The 15,491-nt window shown below is 33.6% G+C and overlaps 1 protein-coding gene across 1 annotated transcript; it reads right to left on the minus strand.

Moving 5' to 3' along the window:
* Positions 1-742: 742 nt before the first annotated feature.
* Positions 743-3,347, minus strand: LOC129804281 (zinc finger protein 512B). The gene is made up of 4 exons (XM_055851436.1): positions 2,840-3,347; positions 2,082-2,340; positions 1,577-2,014; positions 743-1,505 (listed from the first exon to the last, which is right to left on the minus strand). The coding sequence occupies exons 1-4, from the start codon at positions 2,846-2,848 to the stop codon at positions 1,177-1,179; spliced, it is 1,035 nt and encodes a 344-aa protein (XP_055707411.1). The 5' UTR covers positions 2,849-3,347; the 3' UTR covers positions 743-1,176.
* Between the last annotated feature and the right edge of the window lie 12,144 nt (positions 3,348-15,491).

The raw sequence follows: 15,491 nt of genomic DNA on the forward strand, positions 1-15,491 counted from the left end.
TCGTTCAGTGAGACAGATAAGATCTCCAGCCGAATGCATTTTAATGTTTTTATTTATTTTCTTGGCGCTCAACTCACATTTGCAGTGAGACAAACACTGCAATTCAATTCAAAATTTACTACAATTCGCACTCTATGAAATCACATTTTCTGCAAATTAAAAAAATAATCGTAAAATTTCCACCAAGATTTTCACATTAAATTCCCAATGGAGAAAAAGGTATCAATTAGTTAGTTTTACACAAAAATTATCTGTCTTTTTCATGTTTCATTTATGTTTTGTATCATGTTTTTTTCGTTAATATTTCTCAAATTATTCAACATCGTTTCTTTTTTAATGGTAGAAAATAATAATCATAATTTAGCATAATGATCATTCTTAGCGTCATCCTCAATTATTGTTATTAAATTTTATGCAAAACCATTTGCGCAAGCAATCAGGAAAAAAAAGAGTGACTGTGAAAGGAGAACGAAGATGTTATGCAAAAATCAAGAATATTTTGCAATTGTGATGAAAATTATTACAATAATTAATTAAATAGTGTCAAACTTTGCATCATATGGCACTTGGGACATGTAAAATGTGTAAAAGGTGCGAAAGTTTGCCATATTTTTAGAGTAAAATAGTGGGAAAGTTTAAGTAGTTTTTCATAAGAAATTTCACAAATAAAAAAAAGTTATTTTCCAAAAAGTGAAACAAACAAAGATTTTACGAGCTGCTGGAGAAAATAAAAGAGTGAACGTACAAAAAAACATTCATGTCTTTTTATTGCTTTTTCACACTAAAAAAACAATTTCTTGCAAAAAAATTACACATCTTAAACATTAATTAATAAAAATCACAATTGGCTAGAGTAGCTTGGAGAGAATGTAATTTTCTTGACGGCGATCCGGCTTTTCTATTTCAAACAAAAAATTCCTCGTCGTTTTTTTTTAATTCTTTTTGGTCCACTTCTTTGAATACTTCAAATGGTTGTTAAATTAGGTGATTGTTCTGGATGAGGATAGGTGGTCGCGCAGGCACAGGAGTATTGGAGACAGGCGATGTGCAAAAGAAAGGCTAATGGAGACACTTTGTACATGAACCTGTTGCTGGTGAATGATGAAGAATGAAAGACATAGGGGTTGTAGAGTCAGAAACTAGAAGCTTAGGATCCACAGGTAAACCTGTTAGCTTTTAGTGATGATGGTGGTGATCGTGTTCAAAGTGATGGTGTACAACAACCTCCTTCTGCAACTTCAATGGAACGTACTCCTTGACGGGCACTGGCACCTCCTTGGTCACTGGGAATTTGACCTCCTTGTAGACTGGGTAGGGCTTCTCAATGGGAACCTTAACCTCATATGGGACAGGCTTCTCCACCGTGTAGGGCACCTTCTTCTCCACAGTGTAGGGCTGTGGAACAGGTACTTTCACCTCAACCTTGTAGGGCTTCTCAACGTAGACCTTGTAGGGCTTGTCAACAGGAACCTTCACCTCATATGGGACTTTCTTCTCCACAACAACTGGAAAACGTAGAAAAAAGTTAAATTAATTACGGTCCTACTATTTGATCGGATGTGATTTTGATCCTTACCTGGGTAGGGCTTCTCAACCTCAACCTTGTAGGGCTTGGGTACATAGACGTTGTAAGGCTTGTCAACAGGGACCTTTACAGGAACATGAACGTGCTTCTCAACGGTGTAAGGCTTGGGCACGGGGATTTCAACCTTAACTGGAACTGGGACCTTCTTGATGACTTCATAAGGCTGTGGAACGGGAACCTTGACTGGGACCTCGATCTTCTTCTCAACGGTGTAAGGCTGAGGAACTAAGACTTTGACCTCATAGGGCTTGTCTACTGGAACTTTCACCTCATATGGGACCTTCTTCTCAACGGTGTAGGGTTGGGGTACATGGATGGGTACCTTGACGTACTCCTTGACGGTGTATGGTACCTTCTTCTCCACAACGTAGGGCTGTGGCACGGGAACCTTCACCTCATAGGGGACTTTCTTCTCAACGGTGTATGGGACTGTTATGAAAAGGAACCGAATTAGTTAGATTCTTGATAGAACCTAGCATTGTTAGAGTTTCCTTACCATGCTTGGTGACGTGGTAGGGCACGGGGACTTTCTTTTCGATGGTGATGGTCTTCACGTGCTCGTGATGGTGATGATCGTCATGTCCACCGAAGGACCAGTCCCCGATAGAATCATGGAGTCCGCGCTTCTCGTGCGCCTGAGATTCACCAGCAGCCGCCTGGGCAGCTTTCTGGTCACCTACTTCTTTCTCCGCTGCAGCAGTGCCCTCGGATGCCACGAGCGCCACAAACAGGGCAAGACAACAAGGGATAATGATCTAAAATGAATCGTAGCATTAGATCAACTTCTTGTACACTTTTAATCCAAAAATAGTAAAATTCCAATTTTGAGTGAATATTTAAATCTCTAGCGAAAATTTCATGAGGTCATTCACATAACTGCCCATCATTATCCAAAACAGATGGGCTCTTAAAATCACAAGAGTAAAAGAAATAAGGAAACAGGTGGATTTATCGGAGCAAAACGTCCATAAATCACATCTCTATTTGGTAATTTGCGATAATTTAAGTGCGTTAAGCTCATTATGTAAGTTTTGGGCATCTCTTCCGGAGCAATGAAGAGTCACGAATTTCAAAAGACCAACTCAGAGAGGTAATCCACAATTAACGGTGCAAGGTATGAATTTCACTTCTCTCGCTGCTCAGTTCCGTGAGACAAAACACGCGACTTCCATGTTGAAAAAGACAATTTGCACCGAGATTATTATTCACTCAAAATTGCACGATTTGTGAAGGAGGAAGAAGTGTTAAACTAACCATTCGCATATTGAACACTTAACTCAATGTAGTACAACAAGCGAGACCAAAGTAGGTACTGAATGTGCTGTGGTGGATGCCTCGCTATATATGTGGAGGCTCTGGTGGGTGCCCCACCGAGAAACTTTCGCCGCTTTGGTGGATTTTTCGCGTAAGCCACGACTAGAGAAAGATTCATGCATCCGTGGTTTTGTTCCATCAACATTCATCAGCTCAGTGTGGCGTTAATAGTACATTTGCTATTTTTGCACTCCTCTTCTTCAGCTGGGGATCTTCGTGTTCAAGAACCTTTCAACCAAACTCTCAAGAACCATCACATATCACTGTCCTCAGAGAATCTCCCTCATTATTTCCACTAGCATCAATCATTCTCGGTCAATAGTTCACAGAAGTGGCAACAGATGGTAAGCGTTCTAAGTTAGCCATATGTAACGATCTTAAGACTACCAGTCTAGTTCTAAAATTACACTTGATCGTGTAGTATTTTTATTTATTACACCTTGTTTGAGCAAATTATAATTCAATCCTACAAATGAATTTGAATTACCCAATGCAATACGTTTTTATTTAGATAAACCATCGGTATGTATAAAACCAAGTTTTGAATTAGTTATTACAGGTCTAGAATATAGGTTTTTTATATTTAAAAGCTTTTGCAAAACTGAAAAATCTGCCTCCAAATATTACTTTCTAATAATTGAACATAGAATGTCCGGCCTTAAAAGAATAAATAGAGAATAGAAACATTCTTAATTTTGAAATACCCACTACCATCAAAAATGTAATGTTCAGAAGAGGTTATTAAAAAAAGTCAAAGGAAATAAGTTTTCGAGATTTGTATATTTAGGTAGTGTAATTCTCAATGAGGATTTAATAAGAAAACAACAATCTGCACTGCTAAAAATGAAAGGATCAAATTAGATTATATACCGTGCTTTTCAAAAGGATGAATCATATTTGAACCTTTGAAAGGATTACTAGGGTAAAGTGTATAATTTGGAATTAGTGTTACAAGTTGGACAATTCGCCGGTACAAGTTGGACATGGCTTTTTTCTTGATAAATACAGTACAAAATTTGTTTTGAAGCACAAGGAACCAAATTATAAAACTAAAGCATTAAAAATATACAAATAAAAATGAAGTACTAAATTTATCAAGACAAAAAGCCCTGTCCAAATTGTACCATTGTCCAACTTGTACCACTGTCCAACTTGTACCACTTTACCCTAGTACCTCTTGAAATTTTGTATGTACATTTATCACGTTAGATTATGTTTTATCACGAACTTATTACTGATACCATATTTCTCTCATCTGAGCGAACACCAAAGATGACTTTATCACTATTTTTATTCTTTTATTCCGGAGGTAAATAAGAGTCAAAATAGGGACACTTTTAAAGGATCCTCGGTGATCCTTTCATTTTTACCAGTTGGATCAATTTGACCCTTTTATTTTTAACAGTATGGACTTTAAAAAAAATGTAAGGGAAAGTGCGATTCCTTGATACGACGCTCAAGTTTTGGACACCTCAGTTTTTTTCATATGTTCTTTAATAAATTACAATCTTATCATATAAAAATAATTATTTAGTCCTATGCCTCATAGTTCCTGAAAAGATCCATTGGCCAAAGTTGGCTTGAGATCCATTGGCTTGAGTCGTTCGAAAATACCGCACCTCCCTCAATTTTTGAATTAAGACTTCCATAGATGCTTTGCAAGGTAATTAGAAAGAATTTCTATTGGATGATTGCATAAGTTCGTGAGCCACCCAAAGGCAAATTTCAACAGTTAATTTTTCCAGAAATACAATTTATGTAATAATTAAGAGTATAGTCTCAATCGATCTTAACACATGTCCTCCAAAAATATATAAGCTTATCTATTCCAGTTTTTTAAAGAAAAGACTCTTTTTTCTTGAAGATAGTTCGAACGGTCGTTTTTGACAGCTTTTGGGAAATTCATGTTTTTGCGCATTTAACTATTCGATAAAAATTCGAACAAATGATAAACGGAAGGCCTAATGCATAAAGAATATTCTAGGTGCTGAAGAATTTCCCACTACAACCTCTTTGGTATTTTGATAGCGTCTCTTATGAGACTCACAATTTCGCGTTGTTGACTTCAAAAATCCATCACTTGAACCTTTCTAAAATTCGCCTAACATTAAATGTTGTTAAAGTACCTTTTTATTCCACATTTTGTAAAAGTCTTCCACAGGACATATCGACTTAACTGAAGGATACTTGGCATTAGAGCGATGTAAGACATTATAATCTTTCCAGTGCACGCAAAAAAGTTAACAAAAATAACGAGGATAAGCTATAGGATACACTATCACGCCTGTAAAAGTGACCCACGAACTTATGCAATCATCCAATACATGTCAAAAATCAAATTCATTAATTAATTTTTTATTTAAAAAAAACTGATGAATTTTCATATTTACAAATGGTTAAAAAATGCTTTGAAAAGGGCTTTAAGATACCATAATGAAGAAAAAATATTGAAAATTTTTTGAATAATAAAATTATTAAATTATAAAAATATTTATTTAAAAATAATTCTTTAAAAACCCGAAATTACACAAAAAAATTTGTTCGAGAAATTCTCATAAAATTATATCGTCTTATAGTGATTGCTTATTTCAGTCTTTTGACCGATATAAAATTTAAACGGTAAGAGATATCAATTTCCGATCTTCGATGACCCCTCTTCATTTAAAATTAGAAATGCAACAGTAGTATCACAATTAATGTGATCACAAAAACATCATATTCAAATTGCTTTTCTTAAGATCTTTAAACAAATTAAGCTCATTACTTACTGCTCATCACAATAACTTCTTCATTCACTGTATAAGTTTTTTTTTATTTATTAATTTTATTGTTATTAATAAAGTCAGATTCGTGATACTGTACAACTCCCTTAGTATCAATATGGTTTTTAAAATCTGTAATCTTACAAGATATAGGGGAAAATGAGGCACCACCATACATAGAGTAGCACCGAACAGTGATTTTTATTTCTAAACTACTTGCACTATGTCGACCATTTCTTCAATGGACAAGCATCCCTATAGTATCCATGGACTCATACAGATATCGTCCTCCATAGTCCAAAATCTAATTAAAAAATCTCAGTGTTCAGGGTGCCACAGTTTACCCTAAATTATTGTATGTAAAGTAGTTTAAAAGTTTGACATTAAACCCAGAATTTTACACATTTTTTTTATAGTGCTTAAGATTTTTATGGTTGACTGACATTATTGGAGTCTTACTGTAAACTGCTTTTCAGGTTTAAAAGTTAAATTCATGTCAAAAATTGTAAATAAAAATCGTATTAATCATTCTTTAATTCAATTTAATTTTTCTCCTTGCTTTAAAAAGAAGATTAAAATAAATTTGATGCATTGGATGGGTAAAAAGCAAAGATTATATTCTTATAAATTATGCAATTAATATATGAATTAATAAGTTCATTCATTAATATCATTTATAAAAGAAAAACAAGCTAAATATACAGCAAATTTATTTTATTCTCTCTCAAAATGAATATTTTTTCATTTTTTTATAACATTTTTATAATTTTTTTTAATTTTTTTTTAAGAAAAAGGTGACCTTATTCTTTTAGCCAAGGTCAACCTTTCACATAAAAACCAACGCTTTTTTATATGTGCTTAAACTTTTCACTGAATAGGACATTCTTATTATTCTAAGATTTTTTATAAATATAGGTATTTATCTAAAATACAATAGCCGCAAATGTTTTATTGTATGAATAACAGCTTTATGCCCAGAAGCTTGAGTCAAGTGGCATAAATTAATTACCTAGTTTTCTTCATCCAATTTGCTCTCGATCACCGCACTGAGAGCCACGAATAATCTCCTCTAATTACCACGGTATTCATAGTGTGGGAGTTTTTACCTCTGAGATCCAACTCAAATTGCCCACAGTTATCAAAGACAGGAAAATTGAAATAATTTCCTCAGGGCAATGTTTCAAGCCACAGCCAAAGTTTCTGAAAATTTCACAGAAAACGTAAAAAAAAGAACAAGATAATTAAAACTCGGCTATTCTAGTGGAAAAGAATATTCATGACGAGATGAATATGGATCAAAAGTTATGAGTTGTTTATTCTTTGCTAAAAATGGCATATTTGAAACGCAAGCATGTGAGAAGGGAAGTTTTTCTGAAACACGATTAGAAAAGAAATGAACATTTTAATCAAGTTCTGCAAGATAAACCAGATTTTCATGTTGTAGCTATTTAAAAGCTTTTGTTACATTTATGTTCAATTTAACTGGAGAGAAATGATAAGGTCATGCAGCATTGCTGAGTATGGTAAATTGACCTAAATATTTAATGCAGGATATATAGATATTTTTACTGCTCGAACTCTACGGAGAGAGCAGTATATATATAATCCCTCGATTTTTTCACCCCCTAAAATTTCCACCTTCCACCCTCCGGAGATCACTTTTCTCAACAAATCTTCACGTTTTAGACGATTTCTGAGAAATGTCGTGTCGTCACTATGTTTGTCCGTCTGTCCGTCCGGCTGTCGCCAGCTCTAGCTCCAAAACTATGTCTTTTAAGGATTGCTCGAAAACGCGTCGTGTGATTTTCTTCATTTTTGTATATGTTTCAAAGATTACCCAGGCGGACACCTCGTCCTTAAACCAAAATACCATTGAATCATTCCCAATAACGATTTTTCAAGGTCAAAAGTTAAAATGACACTAGAGAGCGCATTTATCAAGCGGATGGAGTCATGTTTGTGGTCGTTGGAAAGGTCTTGGAATTTTCGACAAAACTGAATCGGCTCCAATCTGTTTTGAACCGGTATTCGACCGGTTCATAATCGATAACTAATTTTTATGCGAAAATTAATTCGTTTACTTTTGAAACTGTTTTGGGGTACCTTTTGAGTGTTTTATTGGTTGAGAACCGGTAAACGGTAAATGATGCGAAAGTACTTTTGCGGTATAGCAGCTAAGTCACGAGTTCGAGCATTTGGCAAAGCCTGGGACGCCTTGCCACCCCTTTTTTTATTCTATGGATTTTTGGCTAATCCGGGATTTTTTAATGAATTTACTTACCTCCGTGAGAATGGAAACCGTTCTTGAAGATAACGACGTATATCAGAAAAACTGTTGTGAATGAAAAAATATAAAAAAAAATGAATTTATAATGATTTTCTCTTCACATGCTTTTAAAAACAAAAACATTTTGATTCACATCAACATAATGTTTGCAAAATATGAATCTCCTAATGATTTTATGGCTTAATATGAGTATCAAATGCCTCTGAAGAGAATTCTATGAATAATTTATAAAATCATCAAAATAATACAAAAAAAAGAATGAATATAAATGATAAAATTAAACTTACTGAACTTGAGATGAATTTCTCCCCAATATTTCCCATAGAGTGGGAAAGTTTCTGCAATAATAGGAAGTCTAAGGCCTACAACCAACCAGCAGCAGTGGAATTCGCTGTATCATCCAACAATTGCAGACACTAAGGAATTCTCCAATTTTCTCTGTGGTATTGAATCACAAAAGTGTGAATGATTCCAGGATAATTTGCATATAGAGAAAAGTTTGTGATCCATGGAGAGAAAGTATTGCATAACAACGTCTGTGGCTAATGCAGTTTTCTTGGTGCATTCTGCAGAGGCTGCAAATCGGAGCACAAAACATGGTGATTTATGCTGAAATGTCTGCGGCATTTTCCGTACGTTTTAATTTAGCGCCAATTTTGAGTCACACATCAATAAAAATGTCGGAAATGGAATTTTAAATAGCAGGTCTTCAGTAGAGATTCATCCCAAAGCATTGGCTTTTCCTCTCCTTCACAAATGCAAACGCATGCAAAATCAACAAACACGAAATACCACCTAATGCTCCAGTAACTCTTTATGCCAGGGAAACAAAAGTCACGGAATATCTTTTAGGCAGACCAAAAAAAAAATGATGAAAAGTAAAATGTAACATTTAACAATTTTACTCCACTTTCCTTAACAAACTTACTTCAACATCGCACATAAGAAACTCCGTAAAGACGCATTGGGGCATCGTTAAATGAAATTAGGAAGTTGTCTTGTAGATTATTCGCTCTCTGACTCAGTGATTTTATTGTCTCTCACTCGTTATTCTGTGTAAAGTTGCTAATTACAAAATTGAGTAACACAAGTGACTGTCTTTGATAAGTTTAATTGTGTGCTTATTATTTACTCTTACCATTTACTACTGAAATGTAAAAGCAAAGTTTTCAATGGACAGAAGGGAGTATTATACATTATGAGGCATTAAAATATTCTCATAATACCGGTAGATATGTATGATGCTTCTCGTCCGCGTGACTAACAGCAATAATGCTTAATTCGCAATTAAATTATAAATTAATGAATAGTTTTATAAAGACTTATGGATTCTTAAATTAGAAATTTGCATATTAATCTGCAAAGTGTTATTTATATTTTTATTTATATTAATATTGTGTTAGGATTATTTTATCGTTGTTTTTTTATCAAATTTATGATGCATATCACAGCTTTCTGGACAAATGAGTTACAGGAACTACTCATTTAATCATTGCGAAATTTATACTAAATTCGTGATACTAAACACAAGTAAATATTTAAAAATAATTGCAATTTCTAAAAATAGAAATTCACAGGGAAATCATAAAAAAATTTAGTACAAATAATGTCTTGTCCATTACTATTAATTATTGCTTATTATACTAATAAATAACTGTTCATTAGTTGAGGATGAAAAAGCAAAAGCTTTTTATGGATTTAAAATATATTCTACTAATTTATACAACTCCATTTTTCAATAACAACCCATCAAAGTGACATAATTTTGAAAATCCAACGTTTTAGATTAATGATCTTTCTCTGCCATGTTATTTACTTGCTTTCAGATCTGTCCAAACGGTAAAAGATCTCAATTTGATGACTTAGGTACCTCTTAAAATTTAACCCAATTTAGCATTAATTTTACTTTCCAGTCCTCTGTTCACTAAAATTTATTTTAAATCCCGAAAATAGACCCAGCGTTTTTTAACGATATTTTTAAATATGTCTTGAAGTTAACCAGACTAACTTAGAAATTATCCACGTTGTCTTGTATTAGTAGCTCAAAGAAAATAATGCTAGTCACAGTATGCTTCTTAATTCTTAACCAAATAAGTTAAACTGTTATTTGTTTTAAAATTCTCTGAATTTTAATCAATACTATAATAACAGATTCAAAAGTTTATGAATTGTGAATCGACATCATTGTTACTCTTTTTAGGGCAGTGACAATTTTTCACTTTTTCATCAAGATTTTATTTATTTAGATAAAGTTGTATCATTATTTATTTTTATTTTTTTTAAATATTTATTATTTATTTGATCTTACGCACCTACAAGTTTATAAAATGATGATATTAATATAAGGCAAATTTGCTCAAAAAGCAAAAAAATGTATTCTGCGCAACATTAATGTTAATTTGCAACTTTTAAATTATAAGAATTGAAAAACAGAAATTGCGAAAAACCGAATTATAAATTAGAAGTGTCATGTTTAGTTGGCCTTCTGGTATAACATGGCTTAAAATTATTTTTCAATTAATCTCAATAAATCATATAACGTCCAACTTTTATTAAAAATACAAAGAAACTCTATACAAAATTACCCAAAAAGCATATTTTTCTCTATATCATCATGTACAATTTTTTGAATAAGGCGTTATAGATTCAAAATTATTATAACTCGCTTATAGCGCTCTTATGGCCTCTACACACTAGAGAAATTTATGTCCATATTGATGCAAATTCCCAAGCTTGTGTAAGAAAAACTCTTCAATATGGACATAAATTTCTCTAATGTGTAGAGGCCATTAGTTTCGTCACTGAAGCTCCTAAAAGCAAAGTGTCGCACATTTAAAGGGCTTAGGAACTTCTGCAGGAATTTCAACTCAAAATTCTCCTTAAGTCTTTCAAAGGTGCATTAAAAGACTTGTTGAGTGTTGGTTTTAGTCGTACTTGGGAAAAATTCTTGTACCGAACGTTTGGGAAAAAATGGGATTAAGGGAAAGTTTGTTGGTAAATGTTTTGTGTATCAACAATTATCTCTTGTGAAGAACTTATTGTTAATGTTCAGCACTAAAATTGGGGTCTAGTCTTCATGGTAAGTTGAGGAACGAATGTCTTAAAAACGTCTTAATTTTTGCGTTTTATTTTCAATCCGAATTAAGTGCAAAATGGTGAGAGATAGAGACTTGGGACCTTCAGAGGACTCCCCCATAAGTTGACCCTGGGACCATTAATATGCCCCTGCTTTTTCCCCCGCCCCTTCTCTTCCCCTGAAAAAATCGCACGACATGTTTTCGACCAATACTAATGGTTTTGAATTGGAAGGGGAGGGGTTGGGGGAAATGAGGGACATATTAATGGTCCCAGGGTCAACTTATGGGGACTCCGCGAAGGTCCCAAGTTCCTATCTCTAACCATTTAGCACCCAGATATTTGTACACATAAAAAAGAATGTTCTTTTTATAGCTTACTCTTCAAAATTTGAGCAATAAAAAATGTCATATCGGTAATAACTGTTGAATTCTACTTGTGCATACTAAAAATTTAGTACAAATTCTAGCCTATAATGTTAATCGCAGTCCATTTTTTAGTAATTAACTACCTACCAGAGCTCTTTGAAAAAAAAAACGCAAAAAGTGAACAACTTTAGCATATGGATTCCTCAACTTACCATCGTCGTAAGATCCCCATATTATCCCTGAACATGGAGGATAGTTCATACACAAGATATTTGCAAATAACAAAAACATTCTCTGAAACCATTCCTTAACCCCTAGATTTTCTCCAAACGTACGACTTATTTCGGAACGGAGGGAGTACATTATATAAAAAAATAACTAACTAAGAATATATATTTATTTTTTGGTCTTTAAAATCCATTATTATTTAAATTAAAAGTAGAAAAAAAATTGGTAATTCTATAAATCAAACCTGTCGTAGTTGTACGGCTAGGTCATCTTTTTTGGCTTTGCTAGTCAACGTATATTATCCATTTTAATTTCATAATCTTTTAGGTTTAATTTTTTCTAACGCAGATTTTTGATATGAAAATTTTTCAAATTAGTAAATTTGCAAACGTTTCTTAAGCAAAATTTCGTTCAAAATAAATAATATTATGTCAAATCTTAAGCTTTGTTTTAAGAAATATAAGGTAAGAGAAGTATATATCGGCCATGTACCTTGTATCGGCCAGCTTGTAGAAGATATCGGCCACCAAGATAAAAATGAATATTTAAAAATTACTAACTACGTTTTACCAATTATCTAATACAAAATATATTACGTCTGTTCATATATGATCTTCTGAATTAAGTTTTTCGTCGACTTTTTAACAAAATATAATTATTCATCTAATTAATTGAATCACTGTGTCAGAGTCTTAATCAAAAAGTAGCCATTTCTCAAATTCTTATGATTTTATACTAGAATTTCAGTGACACAAAACAAGGAATTATACCTTATTTAAATTATTTACGAAAATGTCTGAATGTAAAAAATACTACTCAATTATTCTACTTTTAGTATCAGAACACTTTTTAATTGTCTCGCTACGCATAATTAGAATTAATTTGTTAATTGAGAGGAAGTACGTTTTGTTCCAAGTACAGAGCTCACCGGCCATTTTTCATCGTATTTCGATGTCATGTTCGCGAGCAGTTGAGGTTATGTCGGTAATGTTTTTGTTGTGAAAAAGGATTTCCTCAGTGTGAATTTCGCATTTTATCAATGTTAAACATCTTGAAGGAGGTCTTTTAGAAACTGCAATATCAGAGAAAAGATTGAAAAATGTGCTGGATGTCATGACGGCACGAGAATCTTCTTGAAAATGACTGTAAAGTATGGAGTGTCCAGAATGATCCTGAATGATAAACTTTCCGGAAGGCATTCAGAAGGGAAATCACTGGTAAGCTTGTACTACGTAAGCTTGTGAACCGGAGGATCGTGAATCAAGCCGAAACTGGATTTCTTATCCTTAAGTCCGAGCTCCAGGATTGGATCAAAAATATGGTGAAAATGAGAAGATGCAGACAACCTTCACCAAAAAATTCCCTGGAAAGTGCTAAAAAGTGGTCCTGATGGTTGGGTTCTGGTAAGGGGTGGATGTCAGAGAGTGTTTCTTCGAGTACAACGTAATCAATTAGAAAAATATTCAAATTTATGATATTTTTTTGGGTTTTATTTTCCGGCCGATGCCTCCTACACTCCTGGCCGATATCTTCCTCATCTGCTTTTATATGGCCGATGCAATATACGCAGTGCATGATTGCAATTTTACCATTTTTTTAACTACACCGAGAAAAATGTGGATGGTAAAATTTACCATCCTCCATACAAAATTCTAATGGCCGGATAGTAAAAAAGTCACCCAGCAAACGCGATATTAAATTGGACTGTCAAAAATTGTAGAATCTATTGCATGGATAGTAAATTCTAATAGCCGGATGGTAAATTCTAATATCCCCGGATATTAGATTTTACTATCCGGATGGTAAATTTTACTGGCAGGATAGTAAATTTTACTAGCCGGATATTAGAATGAAAAATGTCGGAAAAATTTATTTTTCCTTATTTTCATTGATTTTTGGCCATTGTTTGAGGGCTTGGGGCCCTCCTGGATGACATTCTCTGTATTTCAAGCCATTTTGATGCGTGAAAATCTTTTTCCAACATTGACGACTCAGCCGAGATTTGAACACGCGACCTTTGTGATGACAGTCCAGCATCTTCCAGCTGCGCCACAAATTGCTATAATGTATTCAAAGCATATCGGGAACCGTTGCATCGGCACCCACGATATTCCAAAATGACATTCTAACAGTAGGATGGCAAATTTTATTGGCTTGGATAGTAATTTCAATCCAAATTACTATCCTCCGTTAAAATTTACTGTCTTCCAGTTAAATTTTAACATCAAATATGCGGCCAGTAAAATTTACTTCCCGGATATTAGAATCTAAGAGAGCTCAATGTAAAATCTAAAGGAGGATAGTAGATTTTACCATCCGGCTGTTAGAATTTACTATCCATAGGATAGTAAATTTTAAAATGTCAAGATGGTAGATTCTAAAGGAAAGTATCTATGGAGGATGGTATTTTCTACTATCTTTTGAGGCAGTAGAATTTAAAGACACGATTTGCAGAAAATACCATCCAAATTTTTCTCGGTGTAATTTCTCTAAATAGTAAGAAATCAAATGTTGATATATAGATAAATGTAATACTGGAGTTCCAATTGGCATACTTTAGAATGTCAAAAACTGGTTTAGATCATTTATTTTAAGCGAATTATGGAGTATTTTTCTTAACTGGCCGATACATACTTCCCTTACCTTATTATTTATAAAAGATTATGTAAAAAATCTCTTGAATCTTCACAAGACACAATTTTAATTTACAGTTTAAAAACTAAAACTAACAAAAAACATCTATACAAAAAATAAAATTAGAAATAATTTCCATAAACGACGTATTACCAATCGCAAGTGGTAAATTGTTTGAATTAAACCTTTATTGACCCTTCAAATGAATTTCGCATAATTTTCACAAAGTTACGCACTATCGTTATTATCAGATACCTCCTTTCCACGCCTTTGCCTTGTTTTTGCCACTCAAACTTTTCATTTTATGCAACAAATAATTGCACTTTGAATTGGAAAATTAATTTAAAAAATTTTGTCATTCTAAAGTGCGGGTGTTTCAACACTTGTTTCATGACTATACAAGTATATTTGCAAATGTCGCGAATTCTTTTTCGCAATATGCTCAACCTTTTGTTGCCACGCGAAAGCGCATCGAAAAAAATCCATAATGATGCTTGTGCAGATAAAAGATGTCTTCCAGGTGACATGAATTTGTTTTGAATCACAAGACATGCACGTAAATTGCTTCAATTAGTGCTGTTATTCAATCTCGATGGCATTGTATTCTACTTTGAGTGTCAGGTATATAAAAATGACTTGGAGAGAAAGCTTTAAGATCAAATATAGTGGAATTCAATTCAATCGAACAGATTGACTTGATTGGAAATCTTATTTTGAGTATCAAGTTGAGGTGGATCGGGAAGATCATAAATTTTGCGCGCAGGAAAAACATGTGGAAAGTTACTTCCTAGATCAGTTGATCAGTTGGAGATCAATTGATGGTCCATTGAGGGATCATAATCTTGAGTCATCTATGATGATCGAGTTGCGTAAAATGAGAACGCATAATCGAAAAAGTGATCGTTCGTGATCAATCAATTGATCATTATGGCTCAATTGGCAACGACCTCAACCTCCAGCACCTAGTCTTGCAGCCATGCAAATGACGATGGAACATTCCACTGGGGAAATGGACCAAAGACTGTGGACAGATATGAATGTTTGATGGCCTCAGGTGCACAAGATCACTTTCAATTTTCTTTTCCTGCGGTTTGCCGATTAGAAAATAAAACAATATTTTCACACATATCAAATGCAAATAAAATAAATGCTATTACTTGCACTAAAAGACGATCCGATGACCTTTCTTTACGATCTTTCAGCAACTTATCAAAGGTAAGAAAAAGCTCATTGGAAAT

Source organism: Phlebotomus papatasi, chromosome 2, assembly GCF_024763615.1.
Source record: "Phlebotomus papatasi isolate M1 chromosome 2, Ppap_2.1, whole genome shotgun sequence".
In the NCBI taxonomy this organism is placed as follows: Eukaryota; Metazoa; Arthropoda; class Insecta; order Diptera; family Psychodidae; genus Phlebotomus; species Phlebotomus papatasi.

What these genes read in the sequence shown, in the direction of transcription:
- LOC129804281 (XM_055851436.1), bottom strand. An exon ending in CTACCACGTCACCAAGCATG is followed by an intron (nt 2,015 to 2,081) that starts GTAAGGAAACTC and finishes TTTTCATAACAG; the next exon opens with TCCCATACACCGTTGAGAAG. An exon ending in GGTTGAGAAGCCCTACCCAG is followed by an intron (nt 1,506 to 1,576) that starts GTAAGGATCAAA and finishes TACGTTTTCCAG; the next exon opens with TTGTTGTGGAGAAGAAAGTC.